The sequence below is a fragment of the Panthera tigris genome, chromosome B3, assembly GCF_018350195.1.
Source record: "Panthera tigris isolate Pti1 chromosome B3, P.tigris_Pti1_mat1.1, whole genome shotgun sequence".
Classification (NCBI taxonomy): domain Eukaryota; kingdom Metazoa; phylum Chordata; class Mammalia; order Carnivora; family Felidae; genus Panthera; species Panthera tigris.
The window spans coordinates 134,437,217-134,462,369 of NC_056665.1; the positions used below are offsets into that span (position 1 = coordinate 134,437,217).

Here is a 25,153-nt window from a genome sequence, read left to right on the forward strand (position 1 = left end):
CATTTTCCTTTTTGCTTCGTATTATTTTATTTCCAAAAGTTTCGTGGAGCTATAACTGACATGCGAGAAACTGCACATATTTAAAAATGTTCAATTTGAAGCTTTAACATATGTGTACACCCAAGAAACCATCACCACCACCGAGAGTTTCCAGGGCCCTTGTGATCCTCCTCTCTCACTGCTCCTCACCTTCCTCATCCCCAGGCAACAGCTGGTTAATCTGCTGTCATTACAGATTAGTATGCAATTTCTAGACTTGTATACAAATGGAAACTTACAGTACATAGTATTTTGTATCTGGCTTCTTTCACTCAGCATAATTATTTTTAGGTTCACCCACGTTGCTGAACGTATCAATAAGTTCGTTTCTTTTTATATTGGACCATTTCTAATATTCCTCTTTCCAAGATTCAAAACATTTTTTTTTTAAGTTTATTTATTTTGAGAGAGACACAGACGGTGTGAATGGGGGAGGGGCAGAGAGAGAGGGAGAGGGAGAGAGCGAGAATCCCAAGCAGGCTCCGCACTGTCAGTACAGAGCCTGACGAGGGGCTCCAACTCACGAAACCGAGAGATCATGACCTGAGCTGAAACCAAGAGTAGGCCCTTTAACCAACTGAGCCTCCCAGGTGCCCCAAGATTCAAAATTCTAATAAAAAGGGCTTTTTTCTTAAGTTTATTTATTTTTGAGAGACAGAAAGAGTGTATGGGGGGGGAGGCGCAGAGAGAGAGAATCCCAAACAGATTCCACACTATCAGTGGAGAGCCCGATGTGGGGTTCAGACCCACACAAGCGAGACCATGACCTGAGCCAAAATAGAGAGTCAGATGTTTAACCAACTGAGCCACCCAGCCGCCCCTAAAAAGGACTTTACATAATTGTTTCAAAATAGTGTCATGTATCCAAAGATCTTTGGTAATTATCTTAAAAAATAACACCTTAGGTACGTTTCTTGATCTTAAGAAAGGCTTGTTCAAGACACATTCTGTGTTCTTTTAAAAAAATAGAGTTTTATGTAGACGTACATATTACATCCGCATAGATTTTATGAAGCCTTATGTATTACATGACATTTTGGAATATGGATAATCTTGATATGCTAAAGCAAACATGACTGAAAACTTTTTATTCATGCTGGATGCTATTTCAGGCTTCATGACACTACTGTATGCCGAGAACAAATCTATAAAGTCATAGTTAACTGGAAGAACATTTTTATCCCATAAAAACTCACTAAAAGTGACCCCTTCTGTACTGTATTAAATAGAAAGCTTTTCTTATGTAGTTAAATTGTACAGTTGACCCTTGAACAACGTGGGGGGTTAAGGGTGCTGACCCCTGGCACAGCTGAAAATCCACGTATAGCTTGACTCTTCAAAAAACTCAGTACTAATAGCCTACCGTTGACTGGAAGCTTTACTGCTAATGTAAAACAGTTAACACACATTTCGCATATGTACTGTATACTTTTTTTTAAGTAGGCTCCATGCCCAAAGTGGGGCTTGAACTCACAACCCTGAAATTAAGAGTTGCATGTTCTATCGACCAATCAGGCACCTATGATATACTTACTTTCACAATAAAGCTAGAGGAAAGAAAATGTTACTAAGAAAACCATAAAAACAAAAGGAAGATCAGAAGGAAAATATATTTATAGTACTGTACTGTAAAAAACAATCCACGTGTAAGTGGACCCATGTAGTTCAAACCCATGTCGTTCAAGCATCAACTGTGCATGGTTGTTACAAATAAACCTATAAGGGAAACTGATACTGTCTTTGAAAATAGAAAATTTCCATTAAGATTAAAACCGTACCATACACACACGTTACTGGTAAATTTCTTCATCCGTGAGGTATCGATCCTTTACATTTTAGTTGCAAATGGAGGGCAAAATGAGAAAAAAGACAAAAGGGGAAACATTACCTGTTTTCCTAATTTTCGAACTGTAAACCAGTGTTCTTTGTAATTGCATATGAATGATCTTTCATTTCTAGAAAAAGAAAAAAATGCATACACAATATTAAGTTGAAATAACAGAGTTCACATTCATTTAGTTTATCTACTAGCAAGTATTATATAAAACATGATAGTTTAGGATTGTGCTTACAGTGAAGCATCACAGATTTTGAGAAATTACAAAATAGCATGAAAAACAAAACCAAAACCAAAACCCAAACAGTAGAAATCTCTCTGCAGGTTAGTGATGCCACATGCAAGAATGATGGCACCACACACCCTTTAAGGATCAGTTCTGTGCTGTCAGACACCGAAGGGAGGAGGGGAGTTAATGGGCAGATGTTCACGGACATCCCCAAAAGGTGTCACAGCGAACTCTGAGGGAATGAAACAGGGAACATCAAGCAAGACAAAAGCATTCAAAATACGCTTTGCTTCTTTAAGAAATTATAACTTTAAAAATCAAGTTTAGAAAAAGCAATGTGGAAGAGCAAAATAAAATCTTACATGGGATCGATCCTGAGCCTCTGATACTCTGGACTGTTGAAGAGAATTAGTTCTAAACCCCAAACCTTCAAGGCATTGCTTATAACCTGTTTAAAAAAAAAAAAAAAAAAAAGCAACTTTTCATGAGCTAAACCATTCAATTCCAAATTAAGTAGCGCAGCCGTGTTAGTTGCATAAACAACTGTACTTCATAATTTTCCCTAGAAGGCTATGCTTTTTAAAAAGTATGTGTATAAATACATCACTGAATCCATAAAAGAAAAAAGTACCTATGAAAGAGTCCTTTTTACACTAGGTTTCTGGAACATTCCAGAGAACCACATAATTCCGAGATAAAACTGTCTCAAAAATCCAGATGTATATTCTACTCAGTATTCTTTTTTTTTTCAATGTTTATTTATTTTTGACAGAGAGAGAGAGACAAAGCATGAGCGGGGGAGGAGCAGAGAGAGAGAGAGAGAGGGAGACACAGAATCGGAAGCAGGCTCCAGGCTCTGAGCTGTCAGCACAGAGCCCGACGTGGGGCTCGAACCCACGAGCCGTGAGATCATGACCTGAGCCGAAGTCGGACGCCTAAGTGACTGAGCCACCCAGGCGCCCCTAAGTATTATTCTTAAAAGTAGTCCACTATATACACACAGTAATCTGGCTGCTCCGGGTCCTGCTTTAGAAAAGTTATATTCAACTCACTACCTGGTATGTCAGTAGTGATAAAAAATTTTGTCTATTAAAAATGGATTCTTCCTGGGAATTTAAAGTGAAGCTTTCAGACTTTGAACTACCATCATGGGTTTGTAATTCGTAGGAAAAAATAAATAAATAAGCCTGATTACTTCCAACTGTCTGGGGGAAAAAAAAGGACATTTCTGAAAATTCACTCTCCGCCCTCCGAGGCAGCCAACAGAGCAGCAAGTGAACCAGGTGCCAGCTAGCACAGATAAACAGTGAACACAACGCAGGGGGCAGACGTGAATAGGCACCAAGACCAGTGTCCCAGTGTCGCACAAACAGGCAACAGCAAGCGCAGGGCCCGCTCGAGCCTCCTCTAGCGCTGCGGCAGCTCTCACCAGGTACCGCCCATGTGGAGCAGTGCTGGACGGAGAGGCTACTGAATGAGGGGTCCAGGAGGACAATACAGGGGAACGGAACAGGCTCCTCGAGAGAGCTTCTGGAAGAACTCTGGATATACCTCCCGGCTGTTAGAATGAAAGATCCATGGATAAGGCAAAAGAATCTATCAAGTACATACACATTCACCCACAGAATTCAAGGGGAGCCGAAAGTTTAAAAAAAGAAAGAAAGCAAAAGCCACAGACCATAATAAAGGAATCCAGTCCTGGTACGCGGATTTAAATGGAAGGTAGTGAGGTGCTGCATTTTCTCAAATTTATCCAAGATGTAGCAAGTCTGAAATACTCTTATCGGAACTACGGTTAACAGCATCCAAATGTAAATTACATAGTCTTCTTTCAAAACGCCCTACTCTAAAATGAAGGTTCTACAATCTTAATTTTCATGTTTATCTCTATAAAAATCTAGTGCTCTAGAGTATGATCTTACACTTTTTTCCCCCAGTTTTTTCCTTGTGTTCTATGGCTTTATTTTTATTTTTTAATAACCTTACACTCTTAGACACAATCTACTAGAAGGACCGCTGAAGGTCACATCATTACAGTGACCGTGAAAGGCTGTGAGAAGAGATGCGTATCGACCACATCCTCAGCGCGATCAGTGCCCGGACATCAACAGCCCTTAGTACATGCTTCTAACCACTTACTTGAATAGAGAAAAAACCACTGTCGTCCATATTTCCCGAGGGCTGCTGTTTATTTCGGATGGGTCGTTGAGGCGGGGGTGGAGGGTGGGGAGAGAAGGATAGAAACCGTCATTGGTGTGCATATTTAAAATAACATCTTGCGCGGTCCCGTTTACGAAGTCAAGAGCATAGTTATAATCGACAAGTCAGATCCCCATAGGAAGAATGCTTCATCCTTTTCTAAAGGGTACCCACATTTTTTCAGAACCTGATTCGGTGAGTTGAAAGTCAGTACCTGTAAAAAAGTGCGATAGTCCTCACTGGTGACTCCTCCTTCTGCCATTCTCATTCTCTCCTCTTCGTCCAGCTGATGGGCAATGGAAGACAGCTCCACAGGGCTAAAATATTCTCCTTGCAATAGGTTATTCAAGCAATGTTGAGCACAAAGTGAGCCTTCTTGCTAATATTTTCAAAAGAAAAAATTCAAATGTGATTTGCTGAACAGATTTGTACGGTATCTTCCTCTCAAGCGGAATTTAATCACTAACGCAGCCAAACCGAGCCTTTTTGGCTTTCAACAGCAATGATTTACGGAAGTACCTGAATTTTCATGTAACACTCGTTTTATAATTTTACCATTAAGGAAACTACCATTATTTAGCTCTATCATCAAAAACTTGAGAATGACTTATATAAACAAACAGCATTCTCTACAAATATGCCAAATTTCACATTTCACTAGAAACTACTCTATAAAAACATTAGCACCTCTCATTTTCAGTACCTAAAATATATCTCTTTGGAGGTTCCATGGAAAATTACTAACACTGAAAGCGAAATTTTAATCCCTAGAACATGTGTGTTCTTTTAACAAGATAATCTACTCGATCAAGAGGCCTGAGTGGCTCAGTCGATTAAGCCTCTGACTTCAGCTCAGGTCATGATCTCACAGCTTGAGTCGGAGCCCCATGTCAGGCTCTGCGCTGACAGCTCAGGGCCTGGAGCCTGCTTCGGACTCTGTGTCTCCCCCTTTCTCTGCCAGTGCCCCGCTCACACTCTGTCTCTCTCTCCTTCAAAAATAAATAACCATTAAAAAAAATTTTTTTTGAAGATAATCTATCGATCTAAATGCTTATTCAAGGAGTTTCAAATCAATGAACAAAAGTATCTCAAGAATTGATACAGGTAGGAAAGATCCTGCTCGACGTTAATGAAGACCTGTAGCCAACCGAACCAAGGTTCTCTTCGGGGAGCTCTGCACAAAATGTCTACGCAGTATGTACAACAAGCAAAACTTCCCCAAACCACACCTGGAGCTCGTTTCTGAACAAGCCAGCAAGGAGGGCTGCATCCAAGGAGGCATCACTGGCTTCGCATCGTTGGGGGGGGTGGAGGGAGTACAACTTCCCCTGGGCCCCAGGGTCTTCAGCTGCTGGGCAGCTGGCCCTCACACAGTTGGCACCCCAAATGTAAATCCGAGCTGCCTCGGGCGCCTGGGCGGCTCAGTCGGTTAAGCGTCCGACTTTGGCTCAGGTCATGATCTCACAGTTTGTGAGTTCGAGCCCCGTGTCGGGCTCTGTGCGGACAGCTCAGCACCTGGAGCCTGCTTTGGATTCTGTGTCTCCCTCTGTCTCTGCCCCTCTCTGCTCATGCTCTGTCTCTCTGTCTCTCAATAATAAATAAACATTAAAAAAAAATTAAAAAAATAAATAAATCCCGGCTGCCTGGCCCTGAGCAGTCTGCTTATCACCCTGCTCCCCACAACAATGTCACTTTCCCATGCTTGCCCTGGAAGAAGGGAAACTCACTGGTGAAGGAGATCCCTTCCTGTGAACACAGACCCCTCTGTGGAATGATGGCAGAAGATGAGAATACTTTCTTCTCCCACTAACCCTGACCCTCTAAGTTCTCCTTTCCTCCACTAAAGTCTATGCCTTAACCCAGCCTGTCTTACCTTGTACGATTTGCTCTGTCACTCAAGAGTGACACAGAACTCTTTGGTGACTCCAAAGAGCAACACCTGGTGAGACACATATTTCTCCTGGTTCTAGGAACAAAATTCAGCTTCAGAAAATGATACAGGGTATATGTATGCAATGGAATAGGAAGGCAGCATTGAGAGAGTCTGAGCGCAAGATAGGGAGGGGGCCAAGATAAGCTTATCTTCATATTTTGGTATAGAAGTATCTTGAAGCTGAAGACAGTATCCCTGAAGTCACAGCCACATAGTGCAAGAGAAAGTGTCTCCACCTCTTTTTCCTTCTACTGTATTCCCACCTCTAGAAAGAAACTTCCTCTGAACAATACAACGTGAACTGAAGGAATACACAGCCATCCTACTTATATTCTACTGAGAAACGGGCAAGACAAACAAGTATTCACAAACAGACAAAAAGATGCTCAACGTCATCAACCATCAGGGAATGATATATTAAAACTGCAGTATGTTACTACTATACGCTCTCCAAAATGGCTAAAATGTTGGAGATTAGAGACGTCAAAATACCACTTGTGGACATGTAAGTTAGCACAACCACTCTGGAAAACTATTTGGAGTATCTACTAAAGCTTAACATATACGAACCCTGTGGTCTAGCAATTCCACTCTTAGGTACATAATGCCAACAACAGAAATGTAAACGTACATTCATCCAAACACATATAAAAATGTTCCTAACACTACTACTGGTAATGCCCCACCCTGAACCATCCAGATGCCCATCACAGAATGGGTAAACTGTGCTCTTTTCACAAGGGAAAACTATATGACGATGAGAATGAATCCACTACAACGACCTGCAACAACACAGACCAATCAGCGTTAAAGAAGACAGATTCAAAGAGCAGCCGCTGGATGATGCCATTTATAAAAGCTCAAAACCAGGCCAAACTCATCTATGACATTAGAATTCAGGACAGTGATCACCCTCACAAGGGTGAAGGTGGGGTGGAGGGACAGTATCTGGAGGAAGGCCTAAGCGGAGCAAATAAATATTCTGTTACCTGATCTAAGAATTATTTACACATGTGTTCACTTTGTGAGACCTCACTGAGCTGTACTCTTAGGGTGTGTGTACCCTTAACGTGTGTTTGTTACAGTTAAAAAAGTTCAAATAACAACCACAACAACTCTGCTAAGATACAGGTATTTCACATATCGAGAGCTTCCTTTTTTTGCGTTTATTTATGTACTTAACTTTTTAAAAGTTTATTTATTTTGAGAGAGAGAGAGAGAAAGGCCACACACGCATGAGTTGGGGAGGAGCAGAGAGAGAGAGAGAGAGAGAGAGAGAGAGAGAGAGAGAGAGAGAATGAATCCCAAGTAGGCTCTGCACTGTCAGTACAGAGCCTGATGTGGGGCTCAAACTCATGAACTGTGAGATCATGACCTGAGCTGAAACTAAGAGTTGGTCCCTTAAATGACTGAGCCACCCGAGCACCCCATGTTTATTTATTTTTGAGAGAGAGAGAGAGAGAGAGAGAGCTCATGCAAGCAGGAGAGGGGCAGAGAGGAGACAGAGGTTCCAAAGGGGGCTCCATGCTACCAGCACAGAGAAAGTCTGATGTGGGGCTAGAACTTACCAACCGTCAGATCATGACCTGAGCTGAAGTCAGACGCTTAACCGACTGAGCCACCCAGGAGCTCCAAGAACTTCCTACTATGGTCACCAGACACCGGATTTTCTGGGAACAGTCCTAATGCAAATTTTCTGTCTGGCTGTCAGGTTACATGCCTCAGTTTGGTGCTCTCAAACTGTGGTCGTCACATTTAATACATATATTGAAATAGTGAAGCCAACTATTTAATAAAAAATTCTCTCTCTAAAAAACTCGCTTTGGGGTGACTGGGTAGCTCAGTCAATTGGGCAGCTGACTCTTGGTTTTGGCTTGGGTTGTGGGATTGAGTCCCACGCTTGGAAAACTCTCTCTCCCTCTGCCTCGATTCTCTGCTCGATCTCTGTAAAATAATTTAAAAACCTAGCTTTGAAGTACAAAAAAATAAGCACTTGATATCAAACTTTGTCTAAGTAAAACTGTACTGTCACAGGAAATAGCAAGTTCTGTACTTCTAATATGATTTAATAGAAGAAAAGAACAAATTGTTCAGTCCAAATTTAAAATCACTTTTTAAACAAGGTGAATCAAATTCTACATGAACCAAAAAAAAAAAAAAAAAAAAAAATTGTACAAGGGCCCCACCTAATATTATGCATTCCCAGCCCACCAATTTATCCCCACCCACCTCTTCCTCATGGAGCTTTAACCAAAGTTGGATAGAAGTTTATATGTGCTATGGTCAAAGTTCAGTAGCATTGAAATGCCATGATTTTAGGCCCAGACTTCTTGTATTGGGATCAGAGGATGAACAATCTGTATGTTCAGCTTTACCGAGGTATTTTACAAAACCACAGAGGGTTTTATAAAATACACTTACACAGAGGGTAAGTGTAACCAAATCATTCTCTCACCGTCCTTAAAGTCTTCGGGACCAACCTGCAACGAGTTCAAATTCCCACAGACACTCCTGATTACAACGGAAACCAGGCATAAACCTTCAGGTGCACTCAGGATCGGCCTAAAGTGCCACACAATCAACCTATGAGTACTTCTTCATCTCATGTCAGTGACGCTAAGCTCTCACCCCCTACGGCGAGGTCCAGCAAACACAAGTATCTGAGTAACAACAATGGCCGGCACTTCCATAGTACATGTGCCAGGAAGCATTCCGAGTGTTTATAACTGAGGTAGACACTTCATTATCCTCACACCACAGAGGAGGAAACTGGAGCACAGAGAGATAATGAGTAACTTGCTCAGGATCGTATGGATTGTAAATAGCAGAGCCGGGATTCAAACTCAGGCAGAAGTGAAGTCTGTGCTATTATTACTTCCTCGAGCCACTCATTTGGAATTGGGTTGTCCCTAGACCTCCACTATCCTAAAGACAGCTAGAAACCAACAATCACAAAAAGGCCAAATGAAATAGCATCAAGTCAAAGCTCAGCATCTTCTGGCGTTTTCATTAATTTTAAACACAATCCCAACAAGTGTGGCTACACTCTCAATTTACATTAAAAGTACCAATTTGGATGGCACTGTGCCCACGCCAAGAGCAGTTAGCAATAGAAATGGTAACAGAAATGACAGAAAGCAGACATCAGAACTAAAACAAACACCAAAACACCGGGCAGTTAGTGGCCATTTAGTACAAGGGTTTGTTAGGGCTTGGCAAACTCTAGCCAATAGGCCAAATACAACCTGCTCCGGTGGCTAAGAGTGGTTTTTATGACTTGAGATGGTTGGGTAACACACCCACACACAAACAAGAACATGTGAGAGGCAGTATGTGACCTGCAAAGCCTAAAATATTTACAGAAAAATGGTTTCTTTTAGATAACTACCACCATACACATCTTAGATCAAGAAACTCTCTTAATTCACTTAAATATTTATTGAGCAACTATGTGCTAGGCACCATCTTAGGCACTGGGGATATACCACAGAACAACTGTTAAGTTTACATCCTAACTTAACAAAGAGCACTCAAGGTGGCGCCACTGTGAAAATGGGGAAACCAACATTCCCAGAGGAAGTAGTTGCAAGGCAGGCATCTCTATATACACAGCTTCCTTACAGCCAACGCTGGTGCTCTGACAAAGGTCATATGTATGCAGCAGACGGGGAAAGGAGGGTGCTGAAAAACGGCATATTAAGCTCAAACATTCCCAGAATGGACTGTGTATGAGATCCACGACGGGCCCTGTGGTTATAGGTATTTTCCATACTCTTGAAATATGCCTAAAAAACTTCAAAAGCCCTCATCTGTTAAGTACATATAAGTTGATAAGGATAAATGTATTCCGTAAGTACCTTTAAGCCTACACAGATGTTGATAATCGAGAGTGACTTCTTTCAGGAAAAGCAGACTTTTATGAGGCTAGCACCCAGCTACTAAACCACCCAGGTTTAGTAGTTACCTTCACTGAAATCTATCCCAACAGTGCCAATGGCTGTCAATCAATATCTGTAAAAATACGTAACTCTCAAGAGGTGGTGTGGAAAAAGTTTAAAGTCTTCCATTTGAAACATCTGGTCCTATACCAAAGCTTTTGAAAATTAGGAATAAAAATATGTATATGGAGGGTTCTCTTCATTCAATCTCCTTAGCCAGGCAACTAAATTTCTCTTGTCCAAGATTCATCAATCACATCAATCAAGTCAAAAGATTAGTGGTAACTATAGGAGTCCTTCCTCCCCCCCCCAACATAAAAACTGGTCTACTCCAGTGCCAAAACGTTCTAAAATGTTTTCTATAAAGAAAAGCATTCCATTGAACAACTTGTTTAGATCCATCCTGTCTCTTTTGTCTTTGATGGCTTTGTGTGAATGGATAAATGATCGTTTACAAGTATTTAACAAAACCAAACCCTGCTGCTCCTACTAAACAAAAGCCTCCCCGACAATCCTTTCCAAACACGAAACTATTATGAAACAATGTATCTATCATGTGCCAAAGTTGTCCTGAGCAAGGTTTCACTCACACCCAAATAGCTTGTTTCTCCACATGCCACCAATCGTATCTTCAAGTGCGTGGTCGTTAAAGAATAAAAGCAAAACAGGCTAGGTGAACGACAACAAAATTATTCCAGTCTAGTCCTGATAACTAATAAGGAAGCTGGCCTCCTGATCCGGAAAGATGCAACTACCAAAAGAAACGAAACCTACACATCCCGTAACAAAAACTCCTGTGACGACTTCCCTGTTCAGGGGCGCTCAGGATTTCCTACCTCACTTCCCCAAGTGTCAGGCCCTACGTGGGACGAGCCAAGGTCCCCGCCCTAGGGAGGCTCAGGGACCCGGTGCAGGAGGACAAGAACACAACCCCGGAGAGATCTAAGTGTATGGGAGGTTCCAATATAGAACAGAGGAGCCCAGAGGAGGAAAAGTTAATTCTGCCAGAAGTGGGACTGAGGGAGTGGGGTGGAGTTGGGGAGGGTCGAGGGAAGGGTCCAAGAGGTGACTAACTAGAACCTAGAGAGACTGGGGGAGAAGGGAATGGAGAGTGAAGACCACGGAAAGTGGAAGGGAAGCGCGGAAGCTAACCCATTCGGTGCCACCGCACTCCCGTGCCCCCGTGGTGTCCCCGGCCCTGCCCTCACTCCCTCCCAGCTGCCCGGGCGTCCCGAGCCCCGGACACCTCGGGCACCGGCCTCTTTGGCAGAGGGTGCGGTGGGGGCGTCGGTGAAGCTGCCCTCCCTACGAAGTTCCCCCGCCCGGCGAGGCTGGGATGGGGGCGATCGGGCCCCCGCCAGCTCTGCGGGAGGAGGCTGTACCGCGCCCTACCGCAGCCACGGCACAACAGACAGCTCCCCACCGAACGCGGACACTCACTTTCTCGTGGAAGATGGACTCCATGTTTATTTGTCTGGAGCCAACGGCCCCCGCGCCGAACCACCCCCCTCCAGCCCCGCCCCTCGGCCCCACCCCTCCGCCCACCCTGCCCCGCCCCGCCTCGAGCCGCCCCTGCCCACGTGCCTCGCACAGACCAATCATCTCCAAGGAAGTGAGTCACGTGGAGCGAAGAGCTAGTGAACGCCGGGGCGGTAAATGCGAGGGCACGTGACCTGTGTAGCGCGTCCTGCGATCTCCCTTTATCTGGCCAGCTTGGGGCGGGTGGGGGTGTTGCAGCGCCACCTAGGGTCTGGAGGATCTCCGCTTCCCACCCATTGCTATGGATTTTTAGGCTATTAGGGGTCTGGACAAGGAACACCTGGGTTCTATGTTCTTTTATGTTTTCCACTTTGTATTTTATGCTTATCATATTTGCATTTAATTATTTAATATCTTTCTCCTCCTCCCCCACTGAAAGCCGGATTAAGAAAAAGACATCATTGCATCCCCCAACACCTAGCACTTGTGTAAAAATGTAGTTAATACTTATACAGAGCTTACTGTAAGGTAGGCATTATTCTTCTTAAACTACTTTGCATATATTAACGAATTTAATGCAACCTTTGATGTAGGTGTTGTTATGATCCCTATTTTACCTATGAGGACACTGATGCACAGGGAGATTAAGAAAAGAAGGGTGAACAAAGTCAACTGGTAAGTTGCTGCGCTGGGGTCCAAATCCATACACCTTGTTATTAGTGTCTGTGTTCTGGCCCTGAAGAGGAAGCATGAGTTGGAGGAACTGAAAAATCCAGTAAAATGGGGGGAAGGTATTTGAGGAAACTGAAGGAGTAGGGAAGAAGCAGATTTTGCACCTTGAAATTAAGAAAGGTATGCTTTAAAAAAATTTTTTTTAATGTTTATTTATTTTTGAGAGAGAGAGAGTGGGCGAGGGGCAGAGAGAGGGGGACAGAGGATCTGAAGCCGACTCCGTACTGACAACAGAGAACCCAATGTGGGCCACCCAGGTGCTCCCAGGAAGGTATGCCTTTTAAAGGCAGTTAGGGAGTTATATACAGTTTTTAAAGGAGAAGAGACATGCTCAGATTTGCATTTTATAAAGATCACTAGCTACAGAAAAGAGCTGACGCTGTCGAGGGAGTCTTAGGAGAGCTGGTGGTGTTTGGACTAGAGTATTGACCTGCAGTCGAGAGGAGACCGTTTTGAGAGATAATGAGGAATCGTGGAGACTCAACAGAACTTGGTGACCGTGGGAAGTGAGGGACATAGAAACATTAGGTATGATGTCTGGGTTTCTGCCCTAGGCAGCCACTGTGGCAGGAGCAGGAGGAAGGGCAAGGTTTGGGAAAGAGAAGATAGAGGTTACCTCTTAGAGATGTTGAATTTGACAAACCTATGATCCATGAGAAAAGTAATGGGTGGGCACATAGATAGATGATGGATAGATAGATAGATAGAGGCACCTGGGTGGCTCCGTTGGTTGAGCTCAGGTCATGATCTTGTTGGAGCCCCACTTTGGGCTTGCTGATGTCAGCCTGTAAGTGCAGAACCTGCTTTGGATCCCCTGTCCCCTCTCTCTGCTCCTCCCCCGCTTGCACTCTTCCAATAAATAAATATTTTTTAAAAGATACATAGTCTGGAGTTCAGGGGTTTGGTTTTGCTATAGAGCAGGGAGTTATTCACAGGAGTGAATAAAATCATCTAGAAGAAAAGGAAGAGCTTGAGAAGAGGATCTAAAGCAGAATCTTGAGGGTAGAGAAGGGGTAGTGGAAGAGAAGGGAGGAAAAAGCAGGGGAGTGTAAAGTTATCAAAGCCCTGAGAAGGGAACGTTTCAAGGAGCAGTCGGTATCAGTTGCTGCCAAGAGGTCCAGCAACATCAGGACTTAGCAAGATTCCACTAAATTGTGTTGCTATGGAGACTATTGTTGACTTTGGTGAGTGCAGGTTCAGAGGAACACAAGGGGCAGCAGGAGGTAAGGAAATGGAGAGTCCAGTGAGGACCGGGTGCTCTGGGATAGGATTTAGTTACCATTTATCAGATGATGCTGTGTGCACAGTCCACAATCCCATATTGGGGAAACAGTCCATGCATGTTCTTAAGGAACTGTGGACTGACTGGGAAACAAATCATGATCTCACGAAGTGAAAAAATATGCAAACCACTTTTTTTCCTGATTTTTTTAAAAGAAAGTTTGTGTCTATGTACAGAAACATGTGTTTACTTTTTTGCTTATATACATTACAAATCTCTGGAAGACTATATAGGAGACCCAGAGGTTACCTACATGTTTGAGATGGGAAGGGAACTAGGCAAACAGGCAGGGGTGGGAGGGAGACTTTTCACAGTATACAATTTTATTCTTGATTTTTGAACTATATTGTATTACTTATTCAGAAAAAAAATGTGATTATATTCATTTTATATGGCTACCGCAGCAAATCATCACAAACTTGGTGGCTAAAAACAGAAATGTATTCTCTCGTTGTTCTTGAGGCCAGATGTCTGAAACAAAGGTGTCAGCAGGCCCATGCTCCAAAGCCACAGGGAGAAATCCTTCCTTCTTCCAGCTTCTAAAGGCTCCTAGCATTATTAATTAGTTGGCTTGCGGTTGCAGAATTCCAACCTTGGCTTTGGTCTTTACATGGCTATCTTCCTTCTGTGTGTCTCTGTCCTCTCATAAGATACCAATGATTGGATTTAGGTCTTACCTTAATTCACGCTGCGATCTTTAACGAATTTCATTGGCAAAGAACCTACTTCCAAACAATGTCTTTGGTTCTGGGTGGACTTGAGTTTTGGAAGGACATGCTTTAACTCTCTCTAGTGAGTAACTGCTTACTAGGATGAACAATATGCTGAAGGACTCATTGTTTCGTTCCCTCTTAAATCCTCCCGGCAATATTCAGTGATGTTGAATTAATACTAATCATTTCATTAGGGCTTCCCCACCTGTTGAGCATGTGATTAATAGGGAACATTGTAAAGTGAAAAGACTGATGCCTGGGAGTGAGAATGAAAGTTCTGGTTTTGGCTTTGCCATTGAAACAGTGTATGATCTGCATATTAAATGTGTTGCATTTCCTATTCTTATAATTCCACTTGTTATTCAGCACATCCTAAACTTTTAACTTTGTAAGATAACTCATATCATCCTTCAAAACTCAATGACTATACCCTATAGAAAATGTTCCCTGCTTTCCACTGAATTTAGAAGTCCCTCTCCCCCTTCTGAGCTCCTGTATGTGCCTCTATCATACATAGTCACTTTTACACAGTATCATAATAGTTGGTTTAACCATACATCTTCCCCAACATCCTATAAATGTCATGATGGCAGGGCCCATGTCTTATGACCATTTGGTAGTTGATGTCTTTCAAATGAATTAATGAAGCCAAGTGTCTGGGAATGATTCGTGATTCCCTAACTCTTCCCCCTCACTCCTTGCATTGGTCAGTCCTCAAATGTTGTGTATTCACTGTCTCCCCTCTTTCTTCATTGCTGCTGGTAGTTCAAGCCCTCTTGGTCTGTTGTGTAGCCAGCCTGGTTTGAGGATTTCTGAATTGGTCTTCTAATTCCAGTCTCAATATGTAAGATTCATAGTACTGTCAATGATCTCTCAAACATGCAAATCTCATCAGTTTTTCTTCCTTTTAACAAATGGAATACTACTATGTGTCAGGCACTGGGACCATAACCATGAAACAAACAGTCCCATCTTCATGGAGCTTATATTGGGAGGGATCTTTAAATACTAATTACACAAATCTTACTCTAAAATCCTTCAGTGGCTTCCCACTGCTGGCTTAAAAAGCACTTAGTGACCTGGACCAACTACCTGTCCAGCTCTATCTCCCAGAATTCCCCCTGCTCATCACACTAGCTGCTTCCCTTGATTTCCAGAGTCTTCTAACGAAGTCCTTTGTGCCACTATACCTTGCACGTGCCTATAGGAATGCACTCATTACACCATACTGGACCTATTACTTTATATGCTACTGAACTATTAGCTTTTGAGGGGCAGAGGAGTCTTAGTCTTTGTATGAAGGGTTGGTACAGAGCAGTGAATAAATGCATGAATTCTTTTTGACTGATTGGCACAGGAAAGTATTACGATAATTCAGTGGGAGAGAGAAGTTACTGAGCTAATCAGGAGAGTTGCTGGTGAGACAGCAGACCAAACAGACCCACTACTAGTAGACTTCTTATGCCACCTCGGGCCACTCAGATTTTCTCTAATCTACTTCATTGGAGTTTTATGTCAACAAGTGAGATTGCACAGATATTTCTATCTTCTTGAACACCGTATATTCTAAGTTTAATCTGGTGTTCATTTTGTTGTTACTGAAGACCAAATAGCTTAACGGAATTTTAACCATTTCACATTTTAAAATGGAAGGTGTGTCAGATTCAGTGTCCAGAGTCCTGACAAGAATCATTGATAATTAGGGAGTATCATTTCATTGTAATATTACTTCTCCTAAATCCAGTATTATCTAAAACAAAATGTTTTCTGAGAAGAGGTAGTTGAATACAACAGATGACATGTATACATCCATGGAACCATCCGAAGCAAAGTTTCCTCAAAGTTTCCTTGTGCCCCCTTGTAATTCATATTATTATTTTTTTTAATGTTTATTTATTTTTTGAGAGAGATGGAGAGAGCAGGGCAAGGGCAGAGAGAGAGGAGACAGAGAATCCCAAGCAGGCTTCATATCATCAGCACAGAGCCCGACACACAGGGCTTGAACTCACGAATTGTGAGATCATGACCTGAGCCAAAACCGAGTCAGACACTCAATGGACCGAGCCACTCAGGTGCTGCCCCTCCCTGGTCATTCTTACCTCTAACCCTTTTCTGGACTTTGCGCCTCCAGGCAACCAGTGATCTGCTTTGTTACTACAGTTTACAGTTTCTAACATTTCATATAAGTGGAACCGTAAAGCGTATGCTTTTTGTCTGGCTTCTTTCATCCTGGATAATTAATTTGAAATTCATTAATGTTGAAGCATTAGATCATTCCTTTTTAAAAATTATTTATTTATTAATGTTTATTTACCTTAGAGCATGAGTGGAGGAGGGAGTGGGGCAGAGGCAGAGAGGGAGACACAGAATCCGAAGCAGGCTCCAGGGTCTGAGCTGTCAGCACAGAGCCCAACATGGGGCTTGAACTCATGAGCCGTGAGTTCAGGAACTGAGCCGAAGTCAGTGGCCCAACCAACTTAAGCCACCCGGGCACTCTAGATCATTCCTTTAATGCCAAGTAGTATTCCATTGTATGGGTTTAACACAGTGTATTGACTTGATTGACATTTGGGTTATCTTTAATATTGGACTATGCATATTCATGGAAGTCTTTGTGTGAAAGGAGGCTCTCCTTTATGGAGGAGTATCTCAGAGCGGAATGGCTGGGGCATATGGTAGGTGTTATTCCCATTTGAAACCACTAAACTGGATTTCCAAAGTGCTACAACTGCCAACTCCAGGTTACGCTCCTGCCAGCAGTGTGTGAGGTCCAGTTCCTCGCCAACACTGGTAAATACATCAATCTTTTAACTTGAACCATTCGAATAGGTGCGTCGCGGTACCATTGTGGCTTAAACTTGCATTTCCCTAATGACTGCTGACGTTGGGAGTCTTTTCATGTACTTTATTTGCCATCTTCTTATCTTTTTTGGTAAAGTGTCTGTTAAAATCTTTTGCTCATTTAAAAAAATTGGGCTGGGAGTGTCTGGCTGGCTCAGTTAGTGGGGCGTGCAACTCTTGATCTGGGGGTCGTTGAGTTTGAGCTTCACACTGGGTGTAGAGATTACTTAAAAAAATAAGTGAGGGGCGCCTGGGTGGCTCAGTCGGTTAAGCAGCCGACTTCAGCTCAGGTCATGATCTCGCGGTCCGTGAGTTCGAGCCCCGCGTCGGGCTCTGTGCTGACAGCTCCGAGCCTGGAGCCTGTTTCAGATTCTGTGTCTCCCTCTCTCTGACCCTCCCCTGTTCATGCTCTGTCTCTCCCTGTCTCAAAAATAAATAAAAAACGTTAAAAAAAAAAATTAAAAAAAAAATAAGTGAATTGTTTTAAAAAACTGGGTTGTCTTATTATTAAGGTAGAAGGGTTCTTTACATATTCTAGATAATAAGTTGTTGTACATTACGTTTCTCCCAATTTATGGCTGCATTTTCATTTTTGGAACAGTATTTTTTGAAGAGCAAAAGTTTTTAAAACTAGTTCATGCTTTAGGTGTTGTATTTAAGAAGTCTTTGCCAAACTCAAGGTCACCAAAATTTTCAGCTAGTGTCATCCTTCTAAAGCACATAATTTGAAAACACTTTTCTGAAAACTACCTGAGGAAAAAATTGCTATATGATTTAATAGTGCTATGGTCTAAAATGGGGAAAAGAAAACGAAATGCTGATTGTAAATTTAACATCAATGTGCATAATCAAGTGCTCAATAATTATTTTTAAGCTATGGGTGCCTATCACTTGAAATGTGGAAGACTACTCCAACATAAAAAGACTCACACTTTAAATGAAATAATGAATGTGTTTTTATTTCTCTCCCAATTTTTAAAATGTGAACATTCTGTATTTCAGTCACAGCCTTTACTTCCAGGTGACTTCTTCATTGGGTCTCAATTCCCTGTGTGGAAATTAGAAAGGAAGGAAAGGAAAAGGTATAAATTAAACTTTCATGGGGGAGAAAAAGAAGAGCATGAGTTCAATATTTTATATTCTATTAAATGGACCCATTAAAGTTTTTATATAGACTCAACAGAGCCATTCTGTTCTCTCATGATTTTAAATTTTTACCAGCCCTTCAATTTCATTTTTCTAGATTTAGGAACCGTAATTTCTTAGTCTGTATGAAAGCTTTTACCCTCTGTTCACTTGAGGTTTTCTAAACCCTTTCTAATTCATGTGTGTGATCGTTCTTGAAATCCCTAACCATAGACCTCCTCTACATAGGGACTGTGAATGCTGCTCAAGCTTCTGGTCCCCGGAGCTTCTTCCCACCTAGGTGACACCCAGTGGCAGGCACCCTGCCTTGCTAACTACCTCTCTGCTGCCAAAAAAGCCATCTCCAGACACAACGGGACCAGGCAGCGATCAGCTGCCTTCTGATCACTTGGCCACCGTGTCTAGAGCTCTCCAGCAGTGTGGCTGCAAACATAGCACCGAGCCACTATTGGTATCACATATTTCAGCTACATTCTGGTTTATGTAAAATGCTGTCTGATAATGTGTGTGAAAGCCACATTAAAGTAGGCTTTGGTGAGCTAGTTTAAAACTTCGTTTCTATATTACAAATGTACCCTGAATGCCAAAAAAAAAAAAAAAAAAAATTCAAACATCGGAAATACCCTGTTCATAAACTGAAGACCTGTTATTCGAAAGGTAACCACTCAGTTTTATCCAAAGATTAAACAACAAATAATACTACAAAATGATAGCACTTGAATATAAGTTCTTGGGGGAAAAATTACCCTTTCTGCTTATTTTTGGCACACATGGTATTAAAGAGTATTACCAAAAGCTGGCCAATTGTTGGTTTAAAACAAACGTACAAACTAACCTTTTAAACAACAAACTCTTGTTCCGGAAGGCAGTTAGCTTTTCATCGCTCTTTTTGTCTAGATAACATCCAAGGACAAATCCCACAGGCACAAGTATATGTACCCAGTGGTCACGAACAATCTGAATTACGTTCATCATGAATGCTAAAAAAAAAAAAAACCCACAAAAACAACAACAAAAAAGAAGAATGAGCAGAAATATAACTGCCTTTGAAATATCTTGAAAAATTGCATTTTGGGGCACATGGGTGGCTCAGCCGGTTAAGCTTCTGACTCCATTTCAGCTCAGGTCATGATCTCACTGTTGGTGTGGTTGAGCCCCACTTTGGGCTCTGTGCGGACAGCTCAGGGCCTGCTTGCATCCTCTCTCTCTGCCCCTCTCCCACTCGTGCACACACCCTCTGTCTCTCTCCCAAAATAAATACATTAAAAAAAATTTTTTAATTACATCTGAAACAGAGAGCTAATCCCGAATTTAGTAAATGTTAAAAGCATAATAAGCCTCTTCAAATTTGCTCAGCATCAGAATGCAGTATACAACTTAAAATCTACTCGACGATTATATAGGTGACAATGGTTAATAGAAAAATTGCATTGCACTATGCGGTGCCTGGGTGGCTCAGTCGGTTAAACGTCCGACTTCGGCTCAGGTCATAATCTCACAGTTCATGAATTCAAGTCCTGAGTTGGGGTCTGTGGGGACAGCTCAGAGCCTGGAACCTGCTTCGGATTCTCTGTCTCCCTCTCTCTCTCTACCCCTTGCCCGCTCACACTCTGTCTCTCTCTCTCAAAAATAAATAAACAAAAAAAAAAAGTTTAAAAATTGCATTGCACTAAAATCAACTTATTAACTTTTTTTTCTAGTTCCACTAGTGATCTGATATGGTACAGTGCAGAGAAATGGAGTATAAAAAATTCCACCTGCAAAAGCTGAGTATTTGCATCCTCCTACTGTTAACTTAAAACTTTTACACATGTGTAAAATCTTTTTAAGACCAAAAAAAAATCTTTTAGGACCTCTTACAATACTAAAATACAATTATACTATTATGCCAAAACCCAAATTCTTTAGATAAAGCTATAAATATTGAAGACTAATTTTTGACTTAGCAGTAATTGTGACTCGGATAAACCCCATTAGCTATGATACCGCTACAGCATAAAGCTGAAACTAATTTTTGAAAGTAAATGAAGATATGAGAGAAATTAAAAAAAATAACCACATTCAACAATGTCATGCTAGGGGCGCCTGGGTGGCTCAGCTGGCTGTGTGTCCAACTGCGGCTTGGATCATGATCTTGCCGTTCCTAAATTCGAGCCCTGCATCGGGCTCTATGCTGACAGCTCAGAGCCTGGAGCCTGCTTTGGATTCTGTCTCCCTCTGTCTCTGCCGCTCCCCCACTCTCTCTAAAATGAATAAACATTAAAAAAATGTCATGGTAGATCTCAATATCAATCAGTGATTTTATAAAAGATATGGGCAGGAGGGAATTTACTTTCAGAGAACGACTACTAGGTACCGGAGCCATCATATAGTCTTATATGTAACATGAAATAACTATTATTATCCTAATTTTACAGATTAGAAAACACCTTAACCTAAAATTGAGTACAGAGCTGGAATTCAAACTCAGGTTTGCTCCAAAGCTCTGTATTCTATTAGATCACAATGCCTCTCTTCCTGAATTGATATTCCTGATCTCTTCCTGAATTCATGGGACTTAAGGGATTTTAAGTTCTAAGAGTTCCTAAAAGGTAGAAGAGGAAGAATAGAACTAGAAGCTACCAAATGGAAAATAAATTTGCATTAATTCCATAAAAACATAGTTGCATTGTCAGTTTTCTGTAAAAATGTGTACCTAAAGATGAACTCAAAATACATCTGCCTATATATGAATCTAAAATGAATAAATAATATACAATGGCTGAGAAGGCACAGGACAATACCCTAGTAAGAGAACACGTTACTGCCAACAAAAGTGCTTAGCACGAAACTGCTAGGATTAGGTAGACTGGATCCTGCCTCTCCTACGATACCATTTCTCATACTTACACATTCTATTACTATATTTCTCAAACTTAATCACTATCTAAAGGCACTGGGCTAGAAAATGGCCATGAAGTGAAAAGCTGCACAATTACTATATACTCTATTTAACAAGGTGTAATATTACATATAGCAGGTTCCAGTCTGAATATCACCAATCTGGAAAATTATGAAAAGTAAATGAGGTATTTAAAATATATAACTTATAGTTCCGGCATTAAAGTTTTAGTCTATTGTCTACAGCTGTTATTCTCAAACTTGCCTGCACATCAAAAGCACCTGGGGAGCCCTGGGGCTCCTGGGTGGTTCAGTCGGTTAAGTGTCCGACTTTGGTTCCAACCATGATCTCATGGTTTTTGGGTTCGAGCCCTGCGTCGGGGTCTGTGCTGACAGTTCGGAGCCTGGAGCCTGGAGCCTGCTTCGGATTCTGTGTCTCCCTCTCTCTCTCTCTGCCTCTCCCCAGCTCGTGCTCTCTCAAAAATAAACAAATATTAAAAAAAAAAATTAAAAAGCACCTGGCAGTCTTTATCAAAAATAGAGACTCCTTGGTCCTCCTTCTGGGTGGGGTTGGAAAAACCTGTAACTCAAAGAATTGATTTAGTTAGCTAATTTGATGCAAATAGTTCTTGGGTAACCTCATCTTTTCTAGAAGATGGTGGCTCTCTTAGCATTGTGCCTTAAGTAACATTATTTGCATTTAGATACAAAGCACTTTTTGTGAATCTGACCAAGTGCCCACCAAATTATAGCCCCTTGTTTTATAAACTTGAGCCAGTCAAATATGGGAATAATACATGCCTTAATCAAACAATGTAACTTTGAAAGCAGGAAAATGCAGAATACTAGACAAGATAGGCCTCTGTAGAAATCAAGCTCTCATGTATTGTCACCTGTTGCTACAGATTCCTCAAATTTCTTAATAGGGGTCAAGCCTAACAGCACAGCAGAGTCAGATAGTGTTTGCATTTAATTTTTTTTTAATGTTTATTTTATTTTTGAGACAGAGAGAGACAGAGCATGAGTGTGTGTGGGGGGGAATACAGAGGGAGACACAGCATCTGAAGCAGGCTCCAGGCTCTGAGCTGTCAGCACAGAGCCCAACGTGGGGCTCGAACTCGTCAACCGCGAGATCATGACCTGCGTTGAAGTCAGACACTCAACCCACTGAGCCACCCAGGCACCCCGAGATAGTGTTTGCATTTTAAAAAATGCCTGGTGACTCAGTCCGAGACTGTTTTAAATAAGCCCATGGCCACCCGTGGGCTATAAGCCATTATTGTTGGCATTCTTCCAACAGGGCAAGTAGGTATTTTGTCTGGCTCTACTCTGAGATTCTGAGAAGATTCTGAGACAAGCCTCTGAGGCCCTGGCTCCATATAGGCTCTCACATATATTCCACAGGTGAAGACTGGTCGATGGAAGGATTCTGTATGTTCAAAATACAGAACTGGGTCCAGCCACCATGATTCTATTGCTAGGAGGTAAATGACAAATCTTAGTCCCACAAGCATTTCGTATTACACTTGTATCATCTATCTAATGGACTTTGGGAGCAGTGGCACTGAACATAATTTGTCCCCTGTATTTCACTGTGAGTGGATGACCAGGGAGGACAAAGATTTATGGACCTAAGAGTGAGCTAGAATGATTCCCGGAAGAATGGCTAGAAGGTGGAGTATAGACAGGCTCTGGTCATGGGCCTAAGACCACAGAGGGCTTTCAGTGATGGACAAACAGCAGTGAGGTCCTGGGACAGACTCCAATGAAACAAGCCTAGGTTTGGATGAAGAGTGACATCCACATGGGTGACCAAGAGAAGACTGCACTTAGTACTGTCTTCTTTCCACGGAAGACTCATGAAAAATTCTGCTTTTACTTTAGAACTGGGACTTGCTATGGTATTCCTAAGAAAAACGAATTGTTTTTTCTCTTACAGACTCAAGGAATCATTAACTTATCACCTGTCCTCTGTTACCAATGTTCCAAATTTTTTGCCCTACCTCTAGAAAGAGCAGACTCATATAGCACTGTCAGGTACGGTTCTTACTGCTTTTCACCATCACTAACCTCATGTAATCTTCACAACACTATGCGTGTCTGCACTAATGTCCCCGACGTAGGAGGCACATTTTTTTCATGAGGAAATCCAGGGACAATCAACTTGCATAATGTGACAAATGCAGTTAAGTGGTAGAGCTGGGATTAATACTCAGGCAGGGTGGCTCCTTGGTTCAAGCTACTTGTGCTTTATTGTCCGTTAAGGTAACTCTAGAGGTAAACATTTAGACCGACCTCACTCAGGATTATCTTATTTTTCTTAACATTACTTTTCCTTCAACCCAATTTTTCTCGCGTAACTTCTAAAAAGAAAACTGAATCTGGTATGCATTTTTGTAAGCCAATTTACGTTGTAAAAACATAAATGAATAGATATTTCAAAAATTAAATCCTAATCTCTAATAGGTCCCCACAGCACTTTAGATCGACATTTTTTTGAACCATATATATGATCGATGAAAAGCAGTGCGGGATGCGTGGAGAAACTGAACTGCTTGAGATCTGGAAACGTCTTAATGACATATCCACCCTGGAAACCAAGCACAAATGCAGTATTACATTTTTTAAGTGATGTGATGTGTGTGTGTGTGTGTGTGTGTGTGTGTACGCGCGCGCAATGGCCGGCTCAAGAAGGTTTGCGATTTGGAAGAGAACGAGGTTTCCAATCTAGAGCAACGAGGAGACAGAACGCTGAAACCTGGACGAATATGTGATGCTGGCAGAGAAGCAGCGGCTTCCCTCCTTGAGCCTGGAGTGCGACCCCGGCCTGTAACCTCTGCGGCCCGGCCAAGGGCGGTCACCGGGTTATCCCTTAAAGACGTTTTCCAATAATGACAGCCTCCCACCACCCTTTCCAAAAGCCGCCAGGCGCAAAACGGGAGCCCAGCCGTCCCCGGGAAGAAACCCCCATTTCCCTTCCCCGTCTCCACCGCTCGCAAGCCCCGGGCCACCCCCCCCCCCCCCCCCCCCCGCCTACACGTACCGCCGCCGAGGGCTTTCCTAGAGGTGGACCCTCCCTGCCTACACAACGGTGAGCCTCGGCGCTCCTGGATCCGGGACCCACCTGCGGCCTTGGTGCCAAAAAGGACCCCACGACCCAGGGCAAAGGCGAGCCCAGCCACCGGCGCCGGCGGAAGCTGCGGCCTTGGGACCTGCCATTCGCCACGCCCGCTCGAAGAGAGGGGTGGCGGTGGGAAACCAAACCCCTTCTTCCTTTTCATGTTTGACTCTTCTCGTATTTATTTTAGCTTTTCACACATTATAAATTTTCTAAAACTACACCTTCGGTGCAAGATGACGGGACTTGTTGGGGTAAAGCGCCATCTCCTTCCCACAGCTTCGTCTCTACCCCTCGAAGATGGTATCGCCCTGGGCCTTCCCCGCCTCAGCGGCTCGCCTCCAGTTTCAAAATGGCGGCCGCCATCGGGGGGCCTTCTGCTGGCTGATCGTCACGGGTGCTGCTGAGCGAGCATCAGCTTTTCTCGCTCTTGAACCTGGATTCGACTAGGGGTTGGGAAGGGCAGTGGACGGCGTTGGGGGAGGACTGACGAGGCAAGTGAGGGCGGAGGAAAGGAGTGAGCCCTTTGGTGGGGGAGGGGGCGCCCTCGGCCCTCAGGGGAGACCCTGGCTCCAACTCGGGCCGGGTCTCTGCTGGGGACGTGCTCCTGGGGTTTCGGTTGCGACTGTCCTGGCCGGACCTGGCAGAAGTGCTCAGCGAGGGAAAGAGAAGTGATTTCTCCGGGGGTCTAGAGCTCCCGGTCTTTGTGGCAGTCCGTACGGTTCACTCCTATGTGCTCCCCCCCCCCTTTTTTTTTTTTTTTGCTGTTTTCCTCTGCCCTGTTTCT

General features: G+C 42.8%; 3 protein-coding genes across 18 annotated transcripts in view; 1 reads left to right on the plus strand and 2 right to left on the minus strand.

Moving 5' to 3' along the window:
* The window catches only part of ATXN3 (ataxin 3), a 34,031-nt gene extending 22,335 nt beyond the window's left edge, over window positions 1-11,696 (minus strand). For 3 of the 13 annotated variants that reach the window (XM_042990398.1, XM_042990397.1, XM_042990406.1), the window contains exons 1-5: window positions 11,616-11,696; window positions 4,519-4,683; window positions 4,245-4,289; window positions 2,468-2,553; window positions 1,928-1,994 (exon numbers count right to left, since the gene is read on the minus strand). In XM_042990398.1, coding sequence (XP_042846332.1) covers window positions 1,928-1,994; window positions 2,468-2,553; window positions 4,245-4,289; window positions 4,519-4,683; window positions 11,616-11,639 — 387 coding nt within the window. In that variant the 5' untranslated portion in view covers window positions 11,640-11,696. Of the gene's footprint in view, window positions 1-1,927; window positions 1,995-2,467; window positions 2,554-4,244; window positions 4,290-4,518; window positions 4,684-6,177; window positions 6,271-8,692; window positions 8,718-10,765; window positions 11,349-11,615 lie in introns of those variants that run through there. The other 10 variants (XR_006219061.1, XM_042990402.1, XM_042990407.1 and 7 more) reach the window with 8 other exon arrangements.
* A 6,464-nt stretch (window positions 11,697-18,160) lies between these two features.
* On the minus strand, window positions 18,161-24,544 carry NDUFB1 (NADH:ubiquinone oxidoreductase subunit B1). 4 transcript variants are annotated; one of them, XM_042990412.1, is made up of 4 exons: window positions 24,373-24,448; window positions 21,767-21,828; window positions 19,204-19,348; window positions 18,161-18,270 (listed from the first exon to the last, which is right to left on the minus strand). In XM_042990412.1, exons 3-4 carry the CDS (start codon window positions 19,341-19,343, stop codon window positions 18,234-18,236), a joined length of 177 nt encoding a protein of 58 aa, XP_042846346.1. In that variant the 5' UTR covers window positions 19,344-19,348; window positions 21,767-21,828; window positions 24,373-24,448; the 3' UTR covers window positions 18,161-18,233. The 4 variants fall into 4 exon arrangements, with proteins under 4 accessions (XP_042846346.1, XP_042846347.1, XP_042846345.1 ...); XM_042990413.1 differs by having other exon boundaries at window positions 24,292-24,378; XM_042990411.1 differs by lacking the exon at window positions 21,767-21,828 and having other exon boundaries at window positions 24,373-24,544.
* Window positions 23,228-25,153, plus strand: part of CPSF2 (cleavage and polyadenylation specific factor 2) — a 34,131-nt gene continuing 32,205 nt past the window's right edge. The window contains exon 1 of the mRNA XM_042990408.1: window positions 23,228-23,285. The gene's annotated coding sequence lies outside the window, so the exon portion shown is untranslated. The remainder of the gene's footprint in view (window positions 23,286-25,153) is intronic.